General features: G+C 32.1%; 2 protein-coding genes across 3 annotated transcripts; both read right to left on the bottom strand.

Moving 5' to 3' along the window:
• Positions 1 to 11: 11 nt before the first annotated feature.
• LOC114178345 (inositol-tetrakisphosphate 1-kinase 2-like) lies at positions 12 to 1,204 on the bottom strand. The gene has a single exon (XM_028064185.2). It carries the CDS (start codon positions 1,115 to 1,117, stop codon positions 164 to 166), a length of 954 nt encoding a protein of 317 aa, XP_027919986.1. The 5' UTR covers positions 1,118 to 1,204; the 3' UTR covers positions 12 to 163.
• Positions 1,205 to 2,299: 1,095 nt separating this feature from the next.
• TOZ (Transducin family protein / WD-40 repeat family protein) lies at positions 2,300 to 12,437 on the bottom strand. Of its 2 annotated transcripts, none has more exons than XM_028064059.2 (14): positions 12,050 to 12,437; positions 11,770 to 11,952; positions 10,240 to 10,410; positions 9,926 to 10,140; positions 9,473 to 9,758; positions 6,706 to 6,840; positions 6,407 to 6,525; positions 5,702 to 5,858; positions 5,223 to 5,469; positions 5,070 to 5,146; positions 4,554 to 4,673; positions 3,470 to 3,600; positions 3,229 to 3,406; positions 2,300 to 2,942 (listed from the first exon to the last, which is right to left on the bottom strand). In XM_028064059.2, the coding sequence occupies exons 1-14, from the start codon at positions 12,344 to 12,346 to the stop codon at positions 2,601 to 2,603; spliced, it is 2,658 nt and encodes an 885-aa protein (XP_027919860.1). In that variant the 5' UTR covers positions 12,347 to 12,437; the 3' UTR covers positions 2,300 to 2,600. The 2 variants fall into 2 exon arrangements, with proteins under 2 accessions (XP_027919860.1, XP_027919861.1); XM_028064060.2 differs by having other exon boundaries at positions 3,229 to 3,403; positions 12,050 to 12,436.
• Between the last annotated feature and the right edge of the window lie 6,985 nt (positions 12,438 to 19,422).

Below are 19,422 nucleotides of genomic sequence, written 5' to 3' on the forward strand. Positions count from 1 at the left end.
CCAATCAGATATAACAGGTGCAAAGTGCAGGTGGAATATAATGTGACATTACCAATCATTCTCCAAAACGGCATACAAAAGAGAAAGCATTGAAAAACAGCATAACAAAAATGATTACGCAGTATTGTTAACATTATTGATCATCCTCAGGCTTGTAATTCACTTAATTAGCCATAGTGCGAACAACATCCAACAAAAAATCAGTGATAAAGGGCTCATAAGAGGGCAATTTTGCATAGCCGGGAAAGTAATTGATATCAATAACAAGGTACCTTGTTGGTTCCTTACTATCTCTGATCACATCCACGTTGAAAAGGTTAAGTCCCAAGGCCTCCCTCAACGCCTTCGCCAACTCATCCACCACACACTGCGGCGGCATTTCAGCTTTCTCCACGGGGCCACCCTGGTCTTCGACGCCCAAGTTCGATACACGAGAAAACGGCAGCACCTCCCCCTTTAACGATCTCAGCCTCTCCTCCGATATATCACCTAAAGACTTGCGCTTCACGCATTTCACGTGACGCCCAGCAACGTAAATCTTGAACACGACCCCACCGTGATTCACGAACTCCTGTAGCACCGTAGGAGCGCTCAGCGCGTTGAGTCCTTCGCGGTCGAAGACCAGGCACATTTCGTGAGAGCCACCGCCGCCGTCAGCCGCCAACGGTTTCGCGATCGCGGGGAATCGCAGACCCAGTTCTTCGATTTTGTTGAAATCGGGGGATTTGGGTTCGTTTAGCAACACTTGGTTCGGGACCCCGACGGTGGCATTTTGGAGGGAAATTTGCAAGCGAGTGACTGCCTCGAGCATTGAAACTCGGTCGTGGAGGCGAGTCACCAACTCGGGGGAATCAATGATTGCGGTGTCTGGATGCGTGGCTGAGAATTGTTGGAGGTGTTTGTTCCATTGTGGAGTGTGAAGTTTGTGGATGATGCAGTGGAAGGGACCTTGTTGTTCTAAGGGTGTAGAAGGGTCGATTTGGACGAGATCAATGGCGTGTTGTTTGGCGTGATCGAGGAGGGAGGGTTGAAGGAAACTTTCCACTTTCTTGGGTTGGAGAGCGTAGCCCACACGGTACCTCTCACCTTCTGCAACTTCCGATTCAAACTCAGACATGTCTGGTTTCTGTGAGAACCGAGTAACACTGCAAATCAAGAAGAGACTCTTATCCAGCAGGGTTTGTCTCTTCAAACACTGAAATAAAAAACAACCTTTGTTTAGTTTTCCTCAATTTAAATTTAATATGAAATTTGAACTATTACAGCCAATATTTTACGATTACATATTATTTGAATTGATTTTTTTCGTGCTGTTAGAAAATGTAAAATATTATAAAAATTTATTAAAATATTTTATTATGATAAATGCATACTATTATATAAAAGAATAATTTTTTCGATGTACACATTTTCTATCTATTTTATCTTTCAAATAATGATTTTTTAAAATTAAAATAATGATCTTACCAATTTTACCATTTATTTTTAAATTTAATTTTGTATTTGACCTTTTTATATTTAATCACTATTTGAGACTAAAATAACAAACTATAATAAAAAAATTACTTACCAAATAAACAAAAAGTATTTACAATAAAATTGTAGAATTTAATTATATTTACTTTTATAACAACAATAATAATTTTATTATTTTCATCATGAAAAAAATAATACATATACGCGTATTTTTAGTAGTTGTTAAATAAATAGAATATGTTGTTATCTTTTTATAATTATTATGATATTTATAATATTGATTTTTTCTCATTATCTCAGTGAATGTATTTTCACTAATTGTTAAATAAAGGAAGTATGTTGTATTTAAAATTGAAAATTATTTAAAAATCACTGTTTTTCAAATACTAAAAGTTTATCCAATAGTAATTATAATCTTCTTTAAGTAGACTGAAGGCTTTCGATCTTTCGCACTTCGCAGATTTAAAAGCTTTTGTTACGCTTTTCATCTCTGGTTACCAAAAGAGATAAAAACTGTCATCAGCATACAATGTTTACCCATTATATATCTGAATCCATCTAATCAGTGTATTACAATGCTGATGAAAACAGGACAGGACCATGACCTGACCATGACAATCTTTGCCTAGCACTAGAAACAAGACACTGTTTCAGACGCACAAATACATAAAATACATGTACTAGATATTTTTTGGCAGCCATAGACTTAATAAAATAGAACATTCAGAACATAAAGGAAATCGATAGTACTCCTTCAGAACGCTGGTTTTTCCTTTGTATTTTAAATTTAAGGTAAGGAACAAGGAATTGAACATTATAAGAATTGTGGGTCAAATTTGGTGCAAGTCCTTTGAAATTACCTTTTCCATACAACAGTTGACAGCGACTCAGCAGTCTCTCAAGAACAATAACTTTCTTTCGTTACACAGCAGAATTCCTATAACATATTGAGGGCAGACCGGAAAACTAATCTACTCGAAGAACCAATAGTGATGCAATTACAGTAGCTACGCTTACATATTATCAAATGACGGTAAGATTTCAAAATTTGGATGAATCAAAACTGCTCTTCCATCGACCAATAAACATTATGTATACATCAGACGACGACCAAAGCACCAATCCTATGCCTGTAGTGGTATAGACTCGACCCTATTGAAAGCTACATTCTTAACTTTCTTATGTGAACCATGTCTTGATCTTTTTGATTTCCTTTTCTTTGAAGCGGTAATTTCAGGAGAGTCATCTCTCTCCTCGATGTCATTTTCTGTGTCCGGAATGTGGATATCGGACTGCAACAGTAACTTGGTCTTTGATTCTGTCGGTTGAGCTTCTGGTTCAATAACTGACATTCCTGATAGAATGAAATCTAACAAAAATGTACTTCTAACAAGTCTGTCTATCCTGCCAAAGTGCCTCTGACTATAAGGGATAAGACCTTCAAGAACTTCACCAATCCCTTTAATCTGAAATAACCAATAAAAAAATGTTAATTAAAATCGTATTTCTTTCTTTCCTCGAAAAACATTCCAACAATTACACGTAGGCTGAAATCAATGCAAAATTATGTAAAAAGAAAATAGAAATAGTACAATAACAAAACAAGTAAATGTAAGAAGGGTTATTTGTACAAAACCATATTCCATAATCAGGCCAAGCATTTCAGTCATTAACCATCATACATAATACATAAGAAATGCATGATTAGATGCTCAACGCCACTTCAAACTTAAAAGGGTTAAGAAAACGCACCTCAACAATATGAGTTGGAGGAAAGACGCTGAAAACTCTGAAAAGTACAAACTGTGAAACATAACAGAGTTTTGGTTTTGTATTCCACTCTCGAACATAGTTAAATAATATGCGAAGCTCTTCATCACCCAAGCCCTTGAGTGCTCTGTCAAGATGCTCTTCGGCCTCTCTCTTCCTGCTGCAGAAATACCAGTCAAGTTTACGCTAACAAAATTCAGGCAACCAAATGATTGTTGCTAACCTGCAAAGCTCGGAAAATAACTCAAAAAGCCTATGTGGCCTGCGCAGTTCAAATGCAATTTGGATTGCTTTCGAATAGTCAGCATCTGAGACAGCATTCTCTAGCTCTTGACCTTTCAGAACTCCTTCTTCCTGCATTGAAAGTAGACATTACAATGCTTTCTAAAACACAGGGCACTCGTGATTTGAAAGAGTATATGAAAAACCTAAAAACAAAACATGGGGCAGGTAATAATATATCTGGACGACCATTTGAACTTAAGAAAAAGATTTTTATAGACAATTTTCTTGAATCCCCTTTTCTCGATGTCACTAAAGTAAATATCCTTGAGCTGAAACTATTCCACGATGAAGTAAAACGAAGTGGATAACTTTGTCTGTTTGCGAGTGAATTTATGATATAGAATTAAAAAAATGCACGAGGGAAGAGTTGCTTACCATTGCAACTGATCTAGTATTTGTTTGGTTTGGCTTATTTTGAGGAAGCCATTTTTCAGCTTTCTGATAGCTTTTGAAAAAACAGCATATTTCCCAAAAAATAAATCTTCAGACCAAACATACACTTGATGCCCAGGTTATTTTATGCTAGTTATGAAACTATATAATAAACTATGTAAAACAAACTAAGTTATTGGGAAAATTAATAACCATTAACTAAACCTCAATATTCAGAAAAGTAAACACCCAACCCCTAGACCACCCTTTACCACTTTGTTACAAAAGTAAACCATGATTTCACACTTGCAACATAAAAAGTAAAATCAAACAGCTTTGATTATCTAATTCAGGATATACTTGAGGTATTGCGGTGTATTTTCAATTAAAATTTAAAAACTGCATAAAATCCTAATATTGCATGTTTTACCGATAGAAATTCCATTCAGATGATTTCCAACATTGTGACTACTCTTGGTCCTTCATTGTTGCATTAAATTCATAGAAAGAGCAACATAAATTTGGTATGATATGCAATAGGAACAATTAGATCTTCACAACAATTATATCAAGAATCACGGTGAAACACAACCTTTGATTTAATTTTCAGGATATGAGGGTATCAGTAGTGAATGATTGGTTGAACTCACCTCTTTACGGAAAGCTTCTTCTTTGTCAGATGCAGTGGAATCAAACCATAAATTGACAACAGCATCACCACCACCAGTTGCAAGCATTTCTGTTTTCTTGCCTACAGCCAAGGCCCAAACCTGCATGTCAAATTTAGTCAGCAAAAGAAAAGGTACAAGGAACCTGAACTTTGGTGAATTTAACCTATTTTTCAGTTTTCCAAAATGTCGGTTTTTTCAATGAAAACATATGCTTTCAACAATTTATGATAATTAGATATTATAAAAAGCTGTTTTAGTTATTTTCTTGGTACCTAAAAAAGTATCTTCTAAAGAAGAAAAAAAACTCAAAACAGCGGTGTACCATAGAATGACTTTTTTCTACGCTTAAACAAATATTAAGCATTTAACAAATTTGCCAATAAAAAAAAAGAAAAAAAGCATGCAACAAATTTATACCATATTTTCAGGTATATACAATTATAGACAGAAAAATATGAAATTAGATGAAAAGAAATATCAAGGATCAACTGGCACCTTATCTTCATGATGATCATAAGTAGCAACACATTCATTGGTTTTTACAGTCCACAGCTTTACTAAACCATCAGCACCTGAAAAATTAATTAAGTGATCACACTGACAAAATAAAAATGTTATAAAGAAAATCAGCAACGGATAGCCTTGTACCACAGGAAACAATTTGTGTTCCACGGCTAACAAACAATGCTCTTAACACACTTGAAGTGTGTCCTTCAAATGTCTTCAAACAGGAGCCATCAGATATAGCCCATATCCTTACTGTCTTGTCACCAGATGCTGTTACAACACACTGATCTACAGGAGAAAATTCTACTGACCAGATTCCCCTTTTATGCCCTTTAAACACAACAACCGATACTAGATCTGGAAGTCTCCAAACACAAGCTGTACGATCCTGATGGGATATACAAGTGGAACTCAATGACAATGGTAACTACAGTGGAAACACTATAATACGGAAAAAAAGTAACAAGATAAGTAAAAGAAAGAAGCCAGTGTAAGTAGCTAGTGACACTTTACAAGAATAAAACAAGAAAAGCACAAGTGGCAGTAATTATTTCTGAAAATAATTAGAAAACATGATATAATGGCGTAAAGTAAGCTGCAAGTCACATATAATTACCAACCTGAGAACCACTACATACTAAACTATCATTTGGAGCAACTGCTACAGAATTGATATCTTTATCATGAGCTGCAACAACAGCTTTTGCTTTTAAATTAAATGGCACTGTCATATTGTCTGAGAGGCCATCCATACTCCATACTTTAAGAGTATGATCACTGAAAAAACAATGAAAGGTAATAAATAACAAATAGGACCATCTAAAGGCTAGCAGGATTAGAACCAATGAATTCAACAGTACACTCAATGACATATTACTAAATACAGTTCATATAGTAGAATAAAAAGGAAGGCCACATTTGCAATCTGGGTAAAATGATCCATGCGTAGCAAAACATCTTGCAGGATTCAGTGAACTCGAAAAGGGAAGGAATAAGAGATTAAATTCAGCACAAATTTTCTAATACTGATTCTGATGCTAAAACAAGGTGAATGAAACTATACTATTAACAGTGAGAAGTTTGTCTGCGTTTCCAATTCTACTATCTTCAAAAGTGAAAACCACACAGAAGGAACCCTTGGCGTATCACATTTCATGTTGGGTTTAATGGTTATGCAGTGTATTGACAAGGTAATTAAAATCGATATTATGGGTGGAATCATAAGGGATCACAAAATCGTAAATCCTAGAACATGCACAAAAGAAAAAAGTAGACAAGTTTTTGCTATTGAGAATCAAAACAGGAATAAATGCATCAATACTCACCTACTGCCACTAACAAAGAAATCTCGCTTTCTTTTGGAAAAGGCAATGGCTCCAACAGCTCCCATATGACCTATACCAACTCCAATGCAGTTTGCACTTTCTGAATCCCACAACCTAACCTGTTTGACAAGCAGACAGTTGTTTTAAACTACTAATCCCAGTACATAACTATAAGCATGCTATGAAGTTAATAAGGCACCTGTTGTTAACACTTACTGAAGCACCTCAAGCACTTCTTCCCATAAAATAAAATTTAAAGTATTTTCAACAATCATAAGATCAAAGGGGGGAATACTTACACTGTTGTCTTTACTTCCAGTTACAATCAATGTTTTCCCAGAAGTTGATACACAGGTGTCAAGGCATAGAACAATTTCAGTGTGACCAGATAAGACATATGAACATGACATAGATGCAGTGTCATAAATCCGAACCTGCAAAGCTCAAGTAGGTTTGTGAATTAAAGATCATAGCTAAAATGAAGAATGAAAAACGTGTAAGAACCTTAAAGTTAGAATCAAATGCTGAATATTTTATACTCATCAAGCAGTAAGGTAATTTTTTGCTGAACATAGAAAGATATTCTATAATAATAATGGTACCACAGGAGGTACCTAAACCTAAAAGCGATACATACATATCACCAAAAAGTAAATAAACAATGAATATCTAGTTATAGTGTATTTATATGCAATGCTGCGGCATATAAATAAACGTTAACCAGACTCCAAAATAATACATCCCCATCTCCTATATTCATCAATATGTAAATCTGATTACGCTCCCGCAAGTTCCTTTTTTCTGTTTTACATACCAAAATAATTACCCAAGGTAAATCATGTGGTGTTCATTTCTACTTCCACCCCATCAATTGAAGCCATGCTCCTTTCTTTTATGCCCACCATTTGTTACTGGCATCCTTCAAGCATAGTTTCACCTGAGCTTGTTACTCGGAATATGAATATGAGCAAGATGGAATATATCCTCCCACCCACATCCATGTATAGAAAATAATGTTCATGATTGAGTTGTGATCAGAATGTTTGTCGGAGAACAATCCCCCTTTTGTTGTTTTAAATTGGCATGACGTCTAGAATAACATGATGCAAGGACACCTTCTCGCATCCAATTATCTACCCGAAACCTCCCAACTCGCCCATTTCCAATTCTCCATTCCATCATATAGTCATACCACCAAGGTAAATTTTGCCCCCACGCACCTTACATAGGCCTCTCCACCATAATGATACATTTATGCATGTCCTCCCCTACCACTACCCTTCCAAGCACCATATTTTAATTCTAGTACTCTAACCTACAATACTGCTTTGTGTTCAAATAATTCCCACATCCATTTACTACCAATGACTCATTGAACAGTTTTGTATCTGTCACTCCAAACCCTCCATATTTTTTTCGTCTACATATTTTTTCCCAAGTAACCCAATGTATTATTCTTAACATACCCACAATAACTTTCTTTGCATCTTCTAATTTTCTTCCACACCCCACTCGGAATTTTGAAAATGGACGGGAAAAAGATTCATAAAGATAACAAAACATAAGTGACTAAGCATAACCTCCCGGCAAAAAGATAAAAGACCTATGTTTCAAAGGTGCCAGTTTCTAAGAGAAATTACCTAGAATAGGCTTCCAATCAACCCCTCGAAGGGGATTAGCACCCAAAGGTACACCAATATAAATAAAAGGAAAATGTAAAACCCTGCAATTTAAGAAATTAGCAAACCTCTCCAAGGTGCTCCCCTCCAACCAAATACCTCCAAATTCACTCTCGAAAAAATACTTTTAAGTCCAGACACAAATTCAACCCACCCCATCATCATGGTTATAGAACTCATAGTCCACTATCCCATTTAGTCTTAACTCGTTTGTAGAATCTTTGAATGGGTTTGGTGGGAATGTGCTAAACTTAGATTAAAAAGGACAAACTACTGGTTTACGACCGAGTTGGTAAGTTCAGATTTTAGATTTTAGATTTTAGATTTTAGATTTGAGTCGAGTTTTCAGATTTGTCACATTTGAATAAACTCTCAAGTTTGACATTACTAAAGGTGGTTTTCCCCAAAAAGATGTACCATCCACATATTGCAAGAGGTCAATCTCCCCCGTATCCCTCCCAACCAAAAAGCTTTTACGTATATTAAATTTTCTCATCCCATCATATCACACAACACTTCCTCAACTATGCTGAAAATAGAAGGTGCTCTAAGGGGCCTCCTAGCCTCAATCCTTTGCTTGTCAAGTGTTAACTTCTATTTGATAATCAGTTTCAAAAAATTAGGGCATAGTTTGTTGGTGTGATATGCAAGTCTTGTCAACATACTATTGACTACGATTTCCTTTTTTAGCTTCCTTTTTTTCTTAATGTTTCCATTATTTGCTGAATGACTTAATTTAGATTCACTAAGAAGCTACAACTAGATAATATTTGGATAGAGATATATGTAAAACTGTTTGAGAAGAAAAGCAAAATTAGAAATGGACATTACAAACACCTCAATATCCTTCCTGCTGTAAACATGTGATGTTCATCCAAAAGAAAAAACAATCAAAAGATCAATGGGTTTTCATATGTCACAGATCACCAAAACACAATAACATTGGAAAATCATCTTAGAAACAACTATAACTCATTCGCCTTGTGAACTAAAGATTTCAGAATGGACTTATTTACAAAGTTTATGTAATTAATTGCAAAATGAAATATATCTATAAACGAAATCCCATCCGCAAATTTTCTACGTATAAAAATCTTCTAAAAGTGCTTATATTCTGACAAATTACAACTATATTGACAAAGCGACGAGAACAAACAACAGAAAACTGTAAACTAAACAAGAACAACATCCTGCAGTCAAGAAAATTTAGCTTTCTAGTGTGTGTGTGTGTGTGTGTGTGTGTATATATATGTGTATATATATATATATATATATATAATGCACACCAAAATGTATATGTTCAAATTTTGACTGGGTTGAAAGTGTCGAACTATATTTAAATCACAACAGTTTACTAATTTCCAGATAAAAACACACACCCCCATACCTGTTCAAGATTTGTAGCAAGAGCTAGGAATTTTTCATCATCCCCCAAAAACTTCATATCCACAATTTCTTCATTATATCCAACAAGTCTTTTGGTTAGATTTAATTGTAACAACTCATCAGTGCATTCCAGAGAGTAAACTAGAAACTGCTGATCCGCAGTCACACAAAGCAGTCCTTGATCAGAGGGAAGCATAACAGCAGAAGTGAAACCCCTACGTGATCCATCATCATCATCTATGCTGGCTGTAACATCTGAAGTCTTCTGCTCGAAGATGGAACCTGCCCTGTCAATAGGAAAAAGAAAACAAAAAAAAAAAAACAAGAGGCAGAGCATAGCTTTAAAGTCACTTCTTTAAAAGCTTAAACAAACCAACCCAGGTGCAACTAGTGCAAAATGTCATAATATTAGAAATATTTACGCTGATGATTGAAAAAATCTTCAGATATTTACCCTTTAGAATTCCATATGCGTACAATGCCACGTTCACCAACTGTAATGAAATAGAATGCTTTGGAACCACTACGTTTTTTTGCATCTTGCTTATATGAATGCAGAGATGAAGCAAAGGGACTGCTGGAACCAATCACACAGACAGCTTCAACTGCCTCATTAGTAATGACAGTCTTCTTGTTGCTATAATCGTGAAGATCCCACAACGTTACAACCTGCCAACAACCAGCACACCAATTTGGTGACTTATTGGACTATACTAATTAACATACTCCATTAAAACAAAAAGTTGGACAGAGAAATGTAGAGCCAACCTTGTCTCTTCCAGAACTAAGTAGTGTCCAGCCGTCTTCAGATATTGCCAAAGAAGTCACAGCTGAGCGGTGATTATCTAATGTAGCAATACAGTTCTTTTTCTTGGTTTTGGAAACATCCCAAACCCTTACTGTTGCATTATCACCACCGTCATCACTTCCAGAAAAAAGCTGGGGCACCAATCTCACCATGATCAGTTAAATATACGACGTGAAAAGGTGAAATCAATAGTTGGGAATAGTTAAAATTGAGGAACAGGGTAAGAATAAATAAAATCCCAATTGCATCAAAAGGACTACAAGTAATAAATCATATTGCATTTGTATCAACTCTATTATGGAATTCTAATCAACCCCTAAGCACCATCAACAGTCACTATGTTCACCACAATGTTTTGAGATTCAATTCACACAAATCCATTGTTTTACATCATAACATGTGTTCTTATACTTATCCATCAAAAAAACAAGAGAAAAAGCCCAGTTCTTCAATTAAATAGTATGTAACTCATATAACAGTGGTCAAAGATTCCAATCTAATTATGTACAAGCACATAATATGGTTCAGACAGTACTAAGCAAGGCATCATGCTATCATGAATATGTACAGTGGCACAGTGTAATCCTATGAAACCCAAATACTCCAGAAGTAAAAAAGTATTACAGACATACAAGTGTCAGATATTGATACTTCTTGGATACTTCCACACTCGAAAAGTTAGAAATATTTATTTTTCTTTCTTTTTTCTAGATACTTCTCAGATGTGTTTGAAAAGCATCCAAATTCCTTTTCCAGTGATTTTATTTTTTCTCCTCTCAAGATATGGCTCAGTTACATCCAAATACACCAAAAAGCTTACATTTAAAACTTCGGGTGTTGTCATTTCTTCCTCATACTGTGAGAGGAAGTAGAGTACATACTTATTTATTCATCCTTCCAAGATAAACAAAATGGATGCCAAAAAGGGTGAATATTTTATTTATGTGCATTCCAACTTCCAACTTTGTGTATACAAAAGATGAAGGATGTAATTGTATAAAATCAGGACACAACAATGTGGAACATAAGTGGAGCATGGTCCACTTGATGATAGTGTTAAACTCGTAGTATTGACAAAGTTAGTTGTTGATGAATCAAACCTAAAAGTTGTGTTTTTTATGAATGATGGTAAAGAAAGAGAGGAGAATGATAGAGCCAGCATAAGACAATAGTTTAGTGATGATGCCTATGAATTGTAAGCCATTGTATAGAGTCAATAGTTGTTCTGAGTTCCACCTAAGATGCTTTCTATTCATACAGATGACCAAAATTGGTTATATTATAGAAAGATGTTATATTTACTTTTTGTAAAACATCTTCTTGTAAATATTGATATCATATTTATAAAGTTATAATGTAATGAATCAGTTATAAAATATTTTTTAAATTTTGGTTCCCTAGGCATAATCGAATAAAACTTGGTTTGATTTAGTACTCAAAATGCTCACTAGCAGAACGCAATCAAATGAAAAAGCAAGCACAGTACTCACAAGTTGTTTCTCAGGATCCGGATGGAACATAACACAAGAAACCACTCCACCGTGACCTTTAAAGTAATGAGTGCAGTAACCACCATCCACGTCCCACACTAGAACCTTCCTATCAGCTCCACCAGTAGCAAGCAACCCTCCGGAAGGATGACAAGTCATGCACATAACTGGACCATCATGACCCTACACCCGATGCGAACATTAGCAATCCCAGTACACTATTCATCACACCAAAACAAACAGTGATGATGAAGAGAACAAGAATTATAAGGTACGGTACCTTCCATGAGCGGACGCACTTGAACGTGGACAAATCCCAGACTCTGATTTGGCGGCTGTGGCTGGAAGAGAAGAGGAGGCGGTTGTCGGGGCTGAGTGCCAACGCTGTAACGGACTCAGAGTCGGCGTCAAGGGTGGAGCGTAGGGCAGCTGTGACGGAGTCGACGATTTTAATTGACTCGCCGCAGGCACAGGCGATGAAGGAATTATCCGATGAGACGACAAAGGGGCCACCGGTGTAGAACTGCTGCAGAGCTGGGACGCAGCGGTAGTTGGTTTTCAATCTGAGAGATTCCATGCCGCTACAGTGATTCAGTGAAAGTTTCGTTAGGGTTTAAGGAAAAGGGTATGGGGTTTTTGAGTTTTGATTTGCTAGTCCTTGCCCATTCAGAATTTTTAAAAAATGAAAAGAATTCCTTCAAAGATTAGAAGTTTAAAAAACTATTAAAATTCATCACAACAAATAATTAAATAAATAAATATATATATATATATATATATTACAAAATATTTAGAAAACTTTTCAATTTATTTAAATACACATTTTAAAGATTACATCGTTATATTTAGAAATGTGTGCGCGAAATATTGCATGTATTTACCTTAAATTATATATGAAGAAATAATTTATTTTTTTCAGGAGAATAACTATTTTCAAATAATTAAATAATTTTTTATTTAAAAAAATAACAGTTACATAAGTTTTTAATTTTACTTTTACAAAATTATATATATATATATATAATTATATATTTTAATTAGTATTCATATAAATAATAAATTTACATATAATTTTAAAATTATATTATTTTAATGTAATCATTTATGCATATATTTCCGCACATGTATTTTCACTTATTACTGTAAAAGTTTGATGATTTCATAATGTTCTCTTATATGTTTCTGAAAGAGTTATATATATATATATATATATATATATATATATATATATATATATATATATATATATATATATAAAATTTATAAAAAAATACAATAAAAAATGAAATGAAACAATTGATTCGATAAAAAATAATATATACCACCAAAATTTAAATATATACAATAAAAAATATCATATCTTAATGTTGGTTGTTTATTCGTCTCTTGATCTTATAAAAAACCACTTATTTGCTTTATATTAATGTTGTGATAAACAAAATTATGAGAATAGTTGAATTTATTATTAAATTTTATATGTGTACAAGTCGCTCCTTTCTTTTTAGGTTAAAATACTCCCTTGGTCCATGTTTTTTTGAAAAACCTCAAATAGGTCCTAAGATTATTTTTAATCTCAATTAGGTCCATATTGTTGAAAATGTGTAACAATTAAGCTCATTCTGTTAGTATAGAGTTAACGGTGTTAAGGATATGCCACGTGTCAGCTCCACATTTTTTTGAATTTTTTTGAATTTTTTTTTATTTTTTGAATTTTTTTTTTAAATTATTCATGTCACGTGTCACGTCAGTATTGTGCCACATGTCAAGTCAGTAAGATGACACGTGTCAAATCATTATCTGAATCTCAATTTGGTCCATATATTTGTTATTTTTATTACATTTCAGTCCATTTTAAAAAAAAAAATTAAATATATTTATTTTAACTTTTTACAAAATTATTTTAAAATTTTATATTTAAATTTATAAAATTGTTAATTTTAAACCAACTCTAACATTTGTATATAAATTATTTAAAACAATTTTGTAACAAGTTAAAATAAATATTTTAAAATTTTAAAACAAAATATAAAATAAACTTAATATTATTAAAATGTTTAATAAAAATATCATTATAAAATTTATAGAAAAGTTAAATTTGATCTCAATTTGGAAAGGATGAAATTGAAAATTAAAAAAAAATGGACTGAAATATAATTAAAATAACAAATATGTGGACCAAATTGAGATTCAAACAATGATTTGACACGTATCACCTTATTGACTTGACACGTGACACAATATTGATGTGACACGTGGCATGAATAATTTTCAAAAAAAAATTAAAAAAATCAAAAAAAATAAAAAATTTAAAAAAATGAGAAGCTGACACGTGGCATATCCTTAACATCGTCAACTCTATACTAACGGAATGAGCCTAATTGTTACACATTTTCAAAAATATGGACCTAATTGAGACTAAAAAAAATCTTAGGACCTATTTCAGATTTTTCAATAAAAACATTGACCAAGAGAATATTTTAACCTTCTTTTTATCCCATTTTTATTATATTAATATATTGCAATTTTAAGAAAACAAAATTGTTATTATGATGATTATATTTAACTACGTCTGATAGAAAGGGATATATAAATATGTTTTTTTGTTAAATATATAATTCATTTATTTTTGTAAAATTAAATATTGAGATCGTTTTGAAATACATATATAAGTAAAATTAGTAGCATTTAAAATATTGAAAGAGTATTTAAGTATAAAATCACATCAAAGATAATTATTATATATTTCATTGAATCACATTTAATTCCAAACAAAAAAATATTATTAAATAACAAACATTTTTAGAGACATAAATAACTAGTTAACAGAAAATATTTTAAATACTAACTTATAAATTTATAATTTTTTTATTTAAAATAATTTTTATTATGATTACAAAATTATAATTCGCTTATAAATCAAACATTGTTATGAAATAAAGCGAATAACATAGAAAATGACGACAGATAATAGAGAAGAGAAGAAACAATAGAGAATAGAGAATAGGGAGCAACTCATTTGTATCTTATTATTGATAGGAAGAGTCCTATTTATAAATACAATATGTAATCCATAAAGGAAACAAATCAACTTAGTTAATACAAATATCTACCATAAAGACTACAACATTCTGTATTCTTTAATACAATATTGTTTATCACATATTCTATTTCTCCCCCTCATGTAAACTTACATCATTAAGGTGACAGAGTCCGAATTTGTGAGTCATTTGCTCAAAAGTTTTTTTTGGCAAAAACTTTACAAATAGACTTGTCATATTTTCAGATGAACGAATTTTTGGATATCTATATCATCCTTTCAATTGAACAATATACTATTGTCTTCATATATGGTTGTTGATTCCATCTTTCTCGGGGATAGTCACAAGTTTCTTGCACATGTTAAATTATAAACCTCAACCAAACATATTCACAACTTTCCTCGTAATTTTGTATGATTAGACGATGTTGCTACTATGGTTTGTTTCATATACCTTAATGAAACCATTGTGCTACCACATTTGAACAAACATCTTGTTTGTGATCAACCATTGTGATATTGTAAGAATATGTAAAATAACATGCATATCCATAACCCATTGGTCTGAATTTGAATCATTTGGATGGAATATATTCGTAGTACCCTTAAAGTAACGAAGTATATGTTTTACTCCAAACCATTTTCTTCTTGTAGTTGAAGAACTATATCTTGCTTAACAAATTTATAGCAAATGCAATATTAGATCGAGTATAATTCGCAAGATACATTAGTGTTTCTATGACACTAAGATATGGTGCTTCTAGACCAAAAAGATTTTCATCATTTTCTTGAGGTCTAAGAAAAGTCTTTATCAACATCTAACGACCTCACAACTATTGGAGTGCATAATGAACATGACTTGTCCATTTAGAACATTTTAAGCACCTTAATCATATAAGCCTCTTGACGTATAAAAATACTTTTATTTAAATACTCAATTTCTAATTTCAAACAAGATTTTGCCCTTCAAAGATCATTAATCTCAAATTCTTTCAATTGCCTTGTGAGCTTATTAGTAGTTTCAACGACGTTTATGTCATTTACATAAACAATAATTATGGCAAATTCATTATTTGGATCTTTTCATATAAATACAAGACCAAATAGGATCATTTTTTATATCCTTCTTTTAATAAGTACTCAATAAGACAGTTATGCCACACACGTCTTGATTTCTTTAATCAATAAAAGAGCATGTTCAATTTTATTGAATAACCCTCTTAAGAATTTGTCTTGTTGGGCAAATAAAATCCTTCAGGGATTTTCATATAAATATGATTCTCAAAAGAATCGTACGAATAGGTTGTAACATCATCCATTAGATGTAAATGCAAACCTTGTTGTGCAACTAGGATAATCGAATATTGCAATGTTGTTGCATCCAATACTAGTGAATATGTTTTTTCACAAATCAATACAAGGTTTTGTGAATACTAGTGAATATGTTTTTTCACAAATCAATACAAGGTTTTGTGAACAACCTTGAGCAACCAATTGTGCTTTGTATCTAACAATTTCATCATTCTTAATTTGATTTTTGCGCAAAAATTCATATGTACCCAACGGGTTTCATAACTTCAAGTGTGCGAACTATATGTTCAAAAACCTTTCGTTTAGCAAACAAATATAATTATGCTTCTTTGCATATTTTCATTTTGGTCAATCTTTTCTTTGCCGACAATCTTCAATGATCATTGCTTATTGATCCTCATTGTCATTCATAGCATTCATCGCTATGTTATAAGTAAAAGTTTCGTCAATGTTAACTTTATTTTGGTTCCATATTATATGATTCATGACATAATTTATTGAGATCTCATCATTTTCAACCATTTCAGGTACCTGAGGTTCTTCTTGAACCGAATCATTAATTATGTCAAATGAATCTTTTGGGATTTCAACCTTTTCGATTAGGTTATTTTGCATATTAGCCCCCTTTCTCATTCAAGAGTTTTTATCTTTGGAACCAATAGGTCTACCACGCTTCAAACGTGTTCACATGAGTTTTTCAACCCTTTTTTTTTTCGCATCATAATAAATGATCATGTCAAACAAGGCAATCATTTTGATTTGTAAACTTCTGGTTTACCATGACATGCATTTAAATTTTACTAATAAACTTGTAGTACAAACTATAAGAGAATGTTGATAATTTCTCCAATACACTTTCTTTTTCAACTCAATCATAGAGATATAAAGATATTTCATATCTTTTTCATTGTTTGTCTCAATATAATATCCATTCAGACAAATATCATTGAAACTTAATAAGTTTCTATTCAACTTCTTGGTAGAAGTATAGTAGCTCTTTTAGAGTCTTCAAATATATTTGTAGTACTATAAATAATACTAACATCGATGTCTCACATTATCAAACAAGAGAAAAAATTATTACTCTTGAGAATTGTATAAGTTGTTGTACTATCAATAAGACGCATATCTTTTGGTACTAGTGCAAAACATTCGTTTTTCATATAAACGTAAATATCAATATGAGATTTTTTTTTCAACACTCTCATAATCAATTAGGTGATCAATGCTTTCATTTGCTTTAGCAAAGAAAATAACAATATTAAGATGAGTAGCATCCATATGGCCATAATCAGAATCACCATCTTCATAAGCAAAATGTGTTTCTATGTTCTTCTCATTATTTGTAAGATGCTTTGGTGTACAATAAGTACAACTCAAATGGCCTTTACCACCATAATGATAATATATACTTTCATCTTTTTGTCAATATTTTCACATTTTCCTTTTCCCTTTTTTTTTTCACATTATTGTGCTACTTCTGGTGACAAAATGTGTCTTTGAAATTTTCTTTATAACCATGTCCATAATCAAGATCACGATCACGATCATGAAAATATAAATAAAATGTTGTTGCATTCACTTCTGGGAATGGAGCAGAATCAATTTGGACAACTTTCATGATTTTCTATCAAAAGCTCATTGCTTTTTTTCAGCCATACAAAGACATGAAATAAATTCATAATATTGATTGTTGCATTCACTTCTGGGAATGGAACAGATTAGACGGATCTCATGATTTTTCATCAAAAGCTTTATTGCTTTGTCCAGCCAGCCATACATAGGCATGAAATAAATTCATAATATTTGTGAATCCTTTTTCACAATATTTGTGTCGCATGAGCAAATTAGTTGCTTAGATGCTTTATTTCTTGATTTAATGGTATCCAATTATCCATTGCATCTAAATGTATTTCAAAATTTAAAATCCAATATAAGGAATTCTTCCTTGCAATATCAAGGGTCACAAATCCAAATTTTGCAACGTTTCGCGTGTTTAGAACTAACACATAAAATAATAATATTAATAATAATAATCATCATCAAAATAATAATATTAATAATAATTATCGTCATAATAAAAATAAATAATAAGACGGAGATGGAAATTGATAAAGTTAAACAATTCTTATCGCAAGAGGAAGAATATAAGTTAAAATTACAATTAGAGAAAGGATTAGAAAGAGCCTGGATTGAGACACGCAGAGCACTGTCGTTATAGAGAAAAAGCTTCCACTAGTCCTCAATTGGTTGAAGCATCGTGCTGATAACGTGTTATGAAATAAAGCGAATAACATAGAAAATGACGACAAATAATAGAGAAGAGAAGAAACAATAGAGAATAGAGAATAAGGAGCAACTCATTTGTATCTTATTATTGATAGGTAAATGTATCAAATCAATGGACAATCATTAATTCATAACAAACATTAAATTAATCACTAACTGATATTAGGTAACAAAACTTTGATTATGTATTAATTATCAAAAATATTAGTATTTAAATTTGTTTTATTTTTCTAAAATAATATTAGTTAATGATTTTTTATTTTATTTTTGTAAAATAATATTGACAAAATAAGTTAGATTCATGAAAAAAATATAAGATTATGTTAACAATAATTTTTTTAAAATTCATGTAATTTTATGAGATGTTGTTAACAAATTAATTTAAATGTTACTTATAATATTATAAATAAATAACTTCCTACTAAAATTAAATTGAGGATATATAATTAATTAAAAGGTTGATTTAATTTTTATTCAGTTGGAATATACGATCACCAAGCTTTTATTTTTTTTCAAAACCATACCCTAACTATCAAGGACATATTGATTACATTGTCAATACCTTAAAATCCGAATAAAACATATTTTGCTAGATGAGTCAGCCATGTTTAGTGGCTAACTCTTAAAGACTATGTAACTACGGTCAGGTCTAAATTTGGCCTAGCATCAATGGGGACATTAATTATGATGACAATTAATGGTAAGTAAACAATATAACAAAAGGTTAATGCATGATTCAACCTTTACAAATCCATCAAGAATGGAAAGCTTGCCATTCATCCATATAAATAGAGGGACATTGAGGGATAAAAGGTTAGTTTTTAATATAGTCTAGTAATATTTTAACTTTCCAATTTGGTTCCTTATTGACTTATGAACTTTTTTGGCCTATATCCAGGTGAATCAATAATCAAAAGTTTAATGACAAATGTCGAGAATCGAAAATCGAGAATCCAATTACGAGTGTCAAGAATAAAGGATTAGGGAAAAATCATAAGAGGATCAAGACCATACAT

The sequence above is a fragment of the Vigna unguiculata genome, chromosome 3 (genome assembly GCF_037176805.1).
Source record: "Vigna unguiculata cultivar grain cowpea cultivar isolate G323 ecotype 2 chromosome 3, ASM3717680v1, whole genome shotgun sequence".
In the NCBI taxonomy this organism is placed as follows: Eukaryota; Viridiplantae; Streptophyta; class Magnoliopsida; order Fabales; family Fabaceae; genus Vigna; species Vigna unguiculata.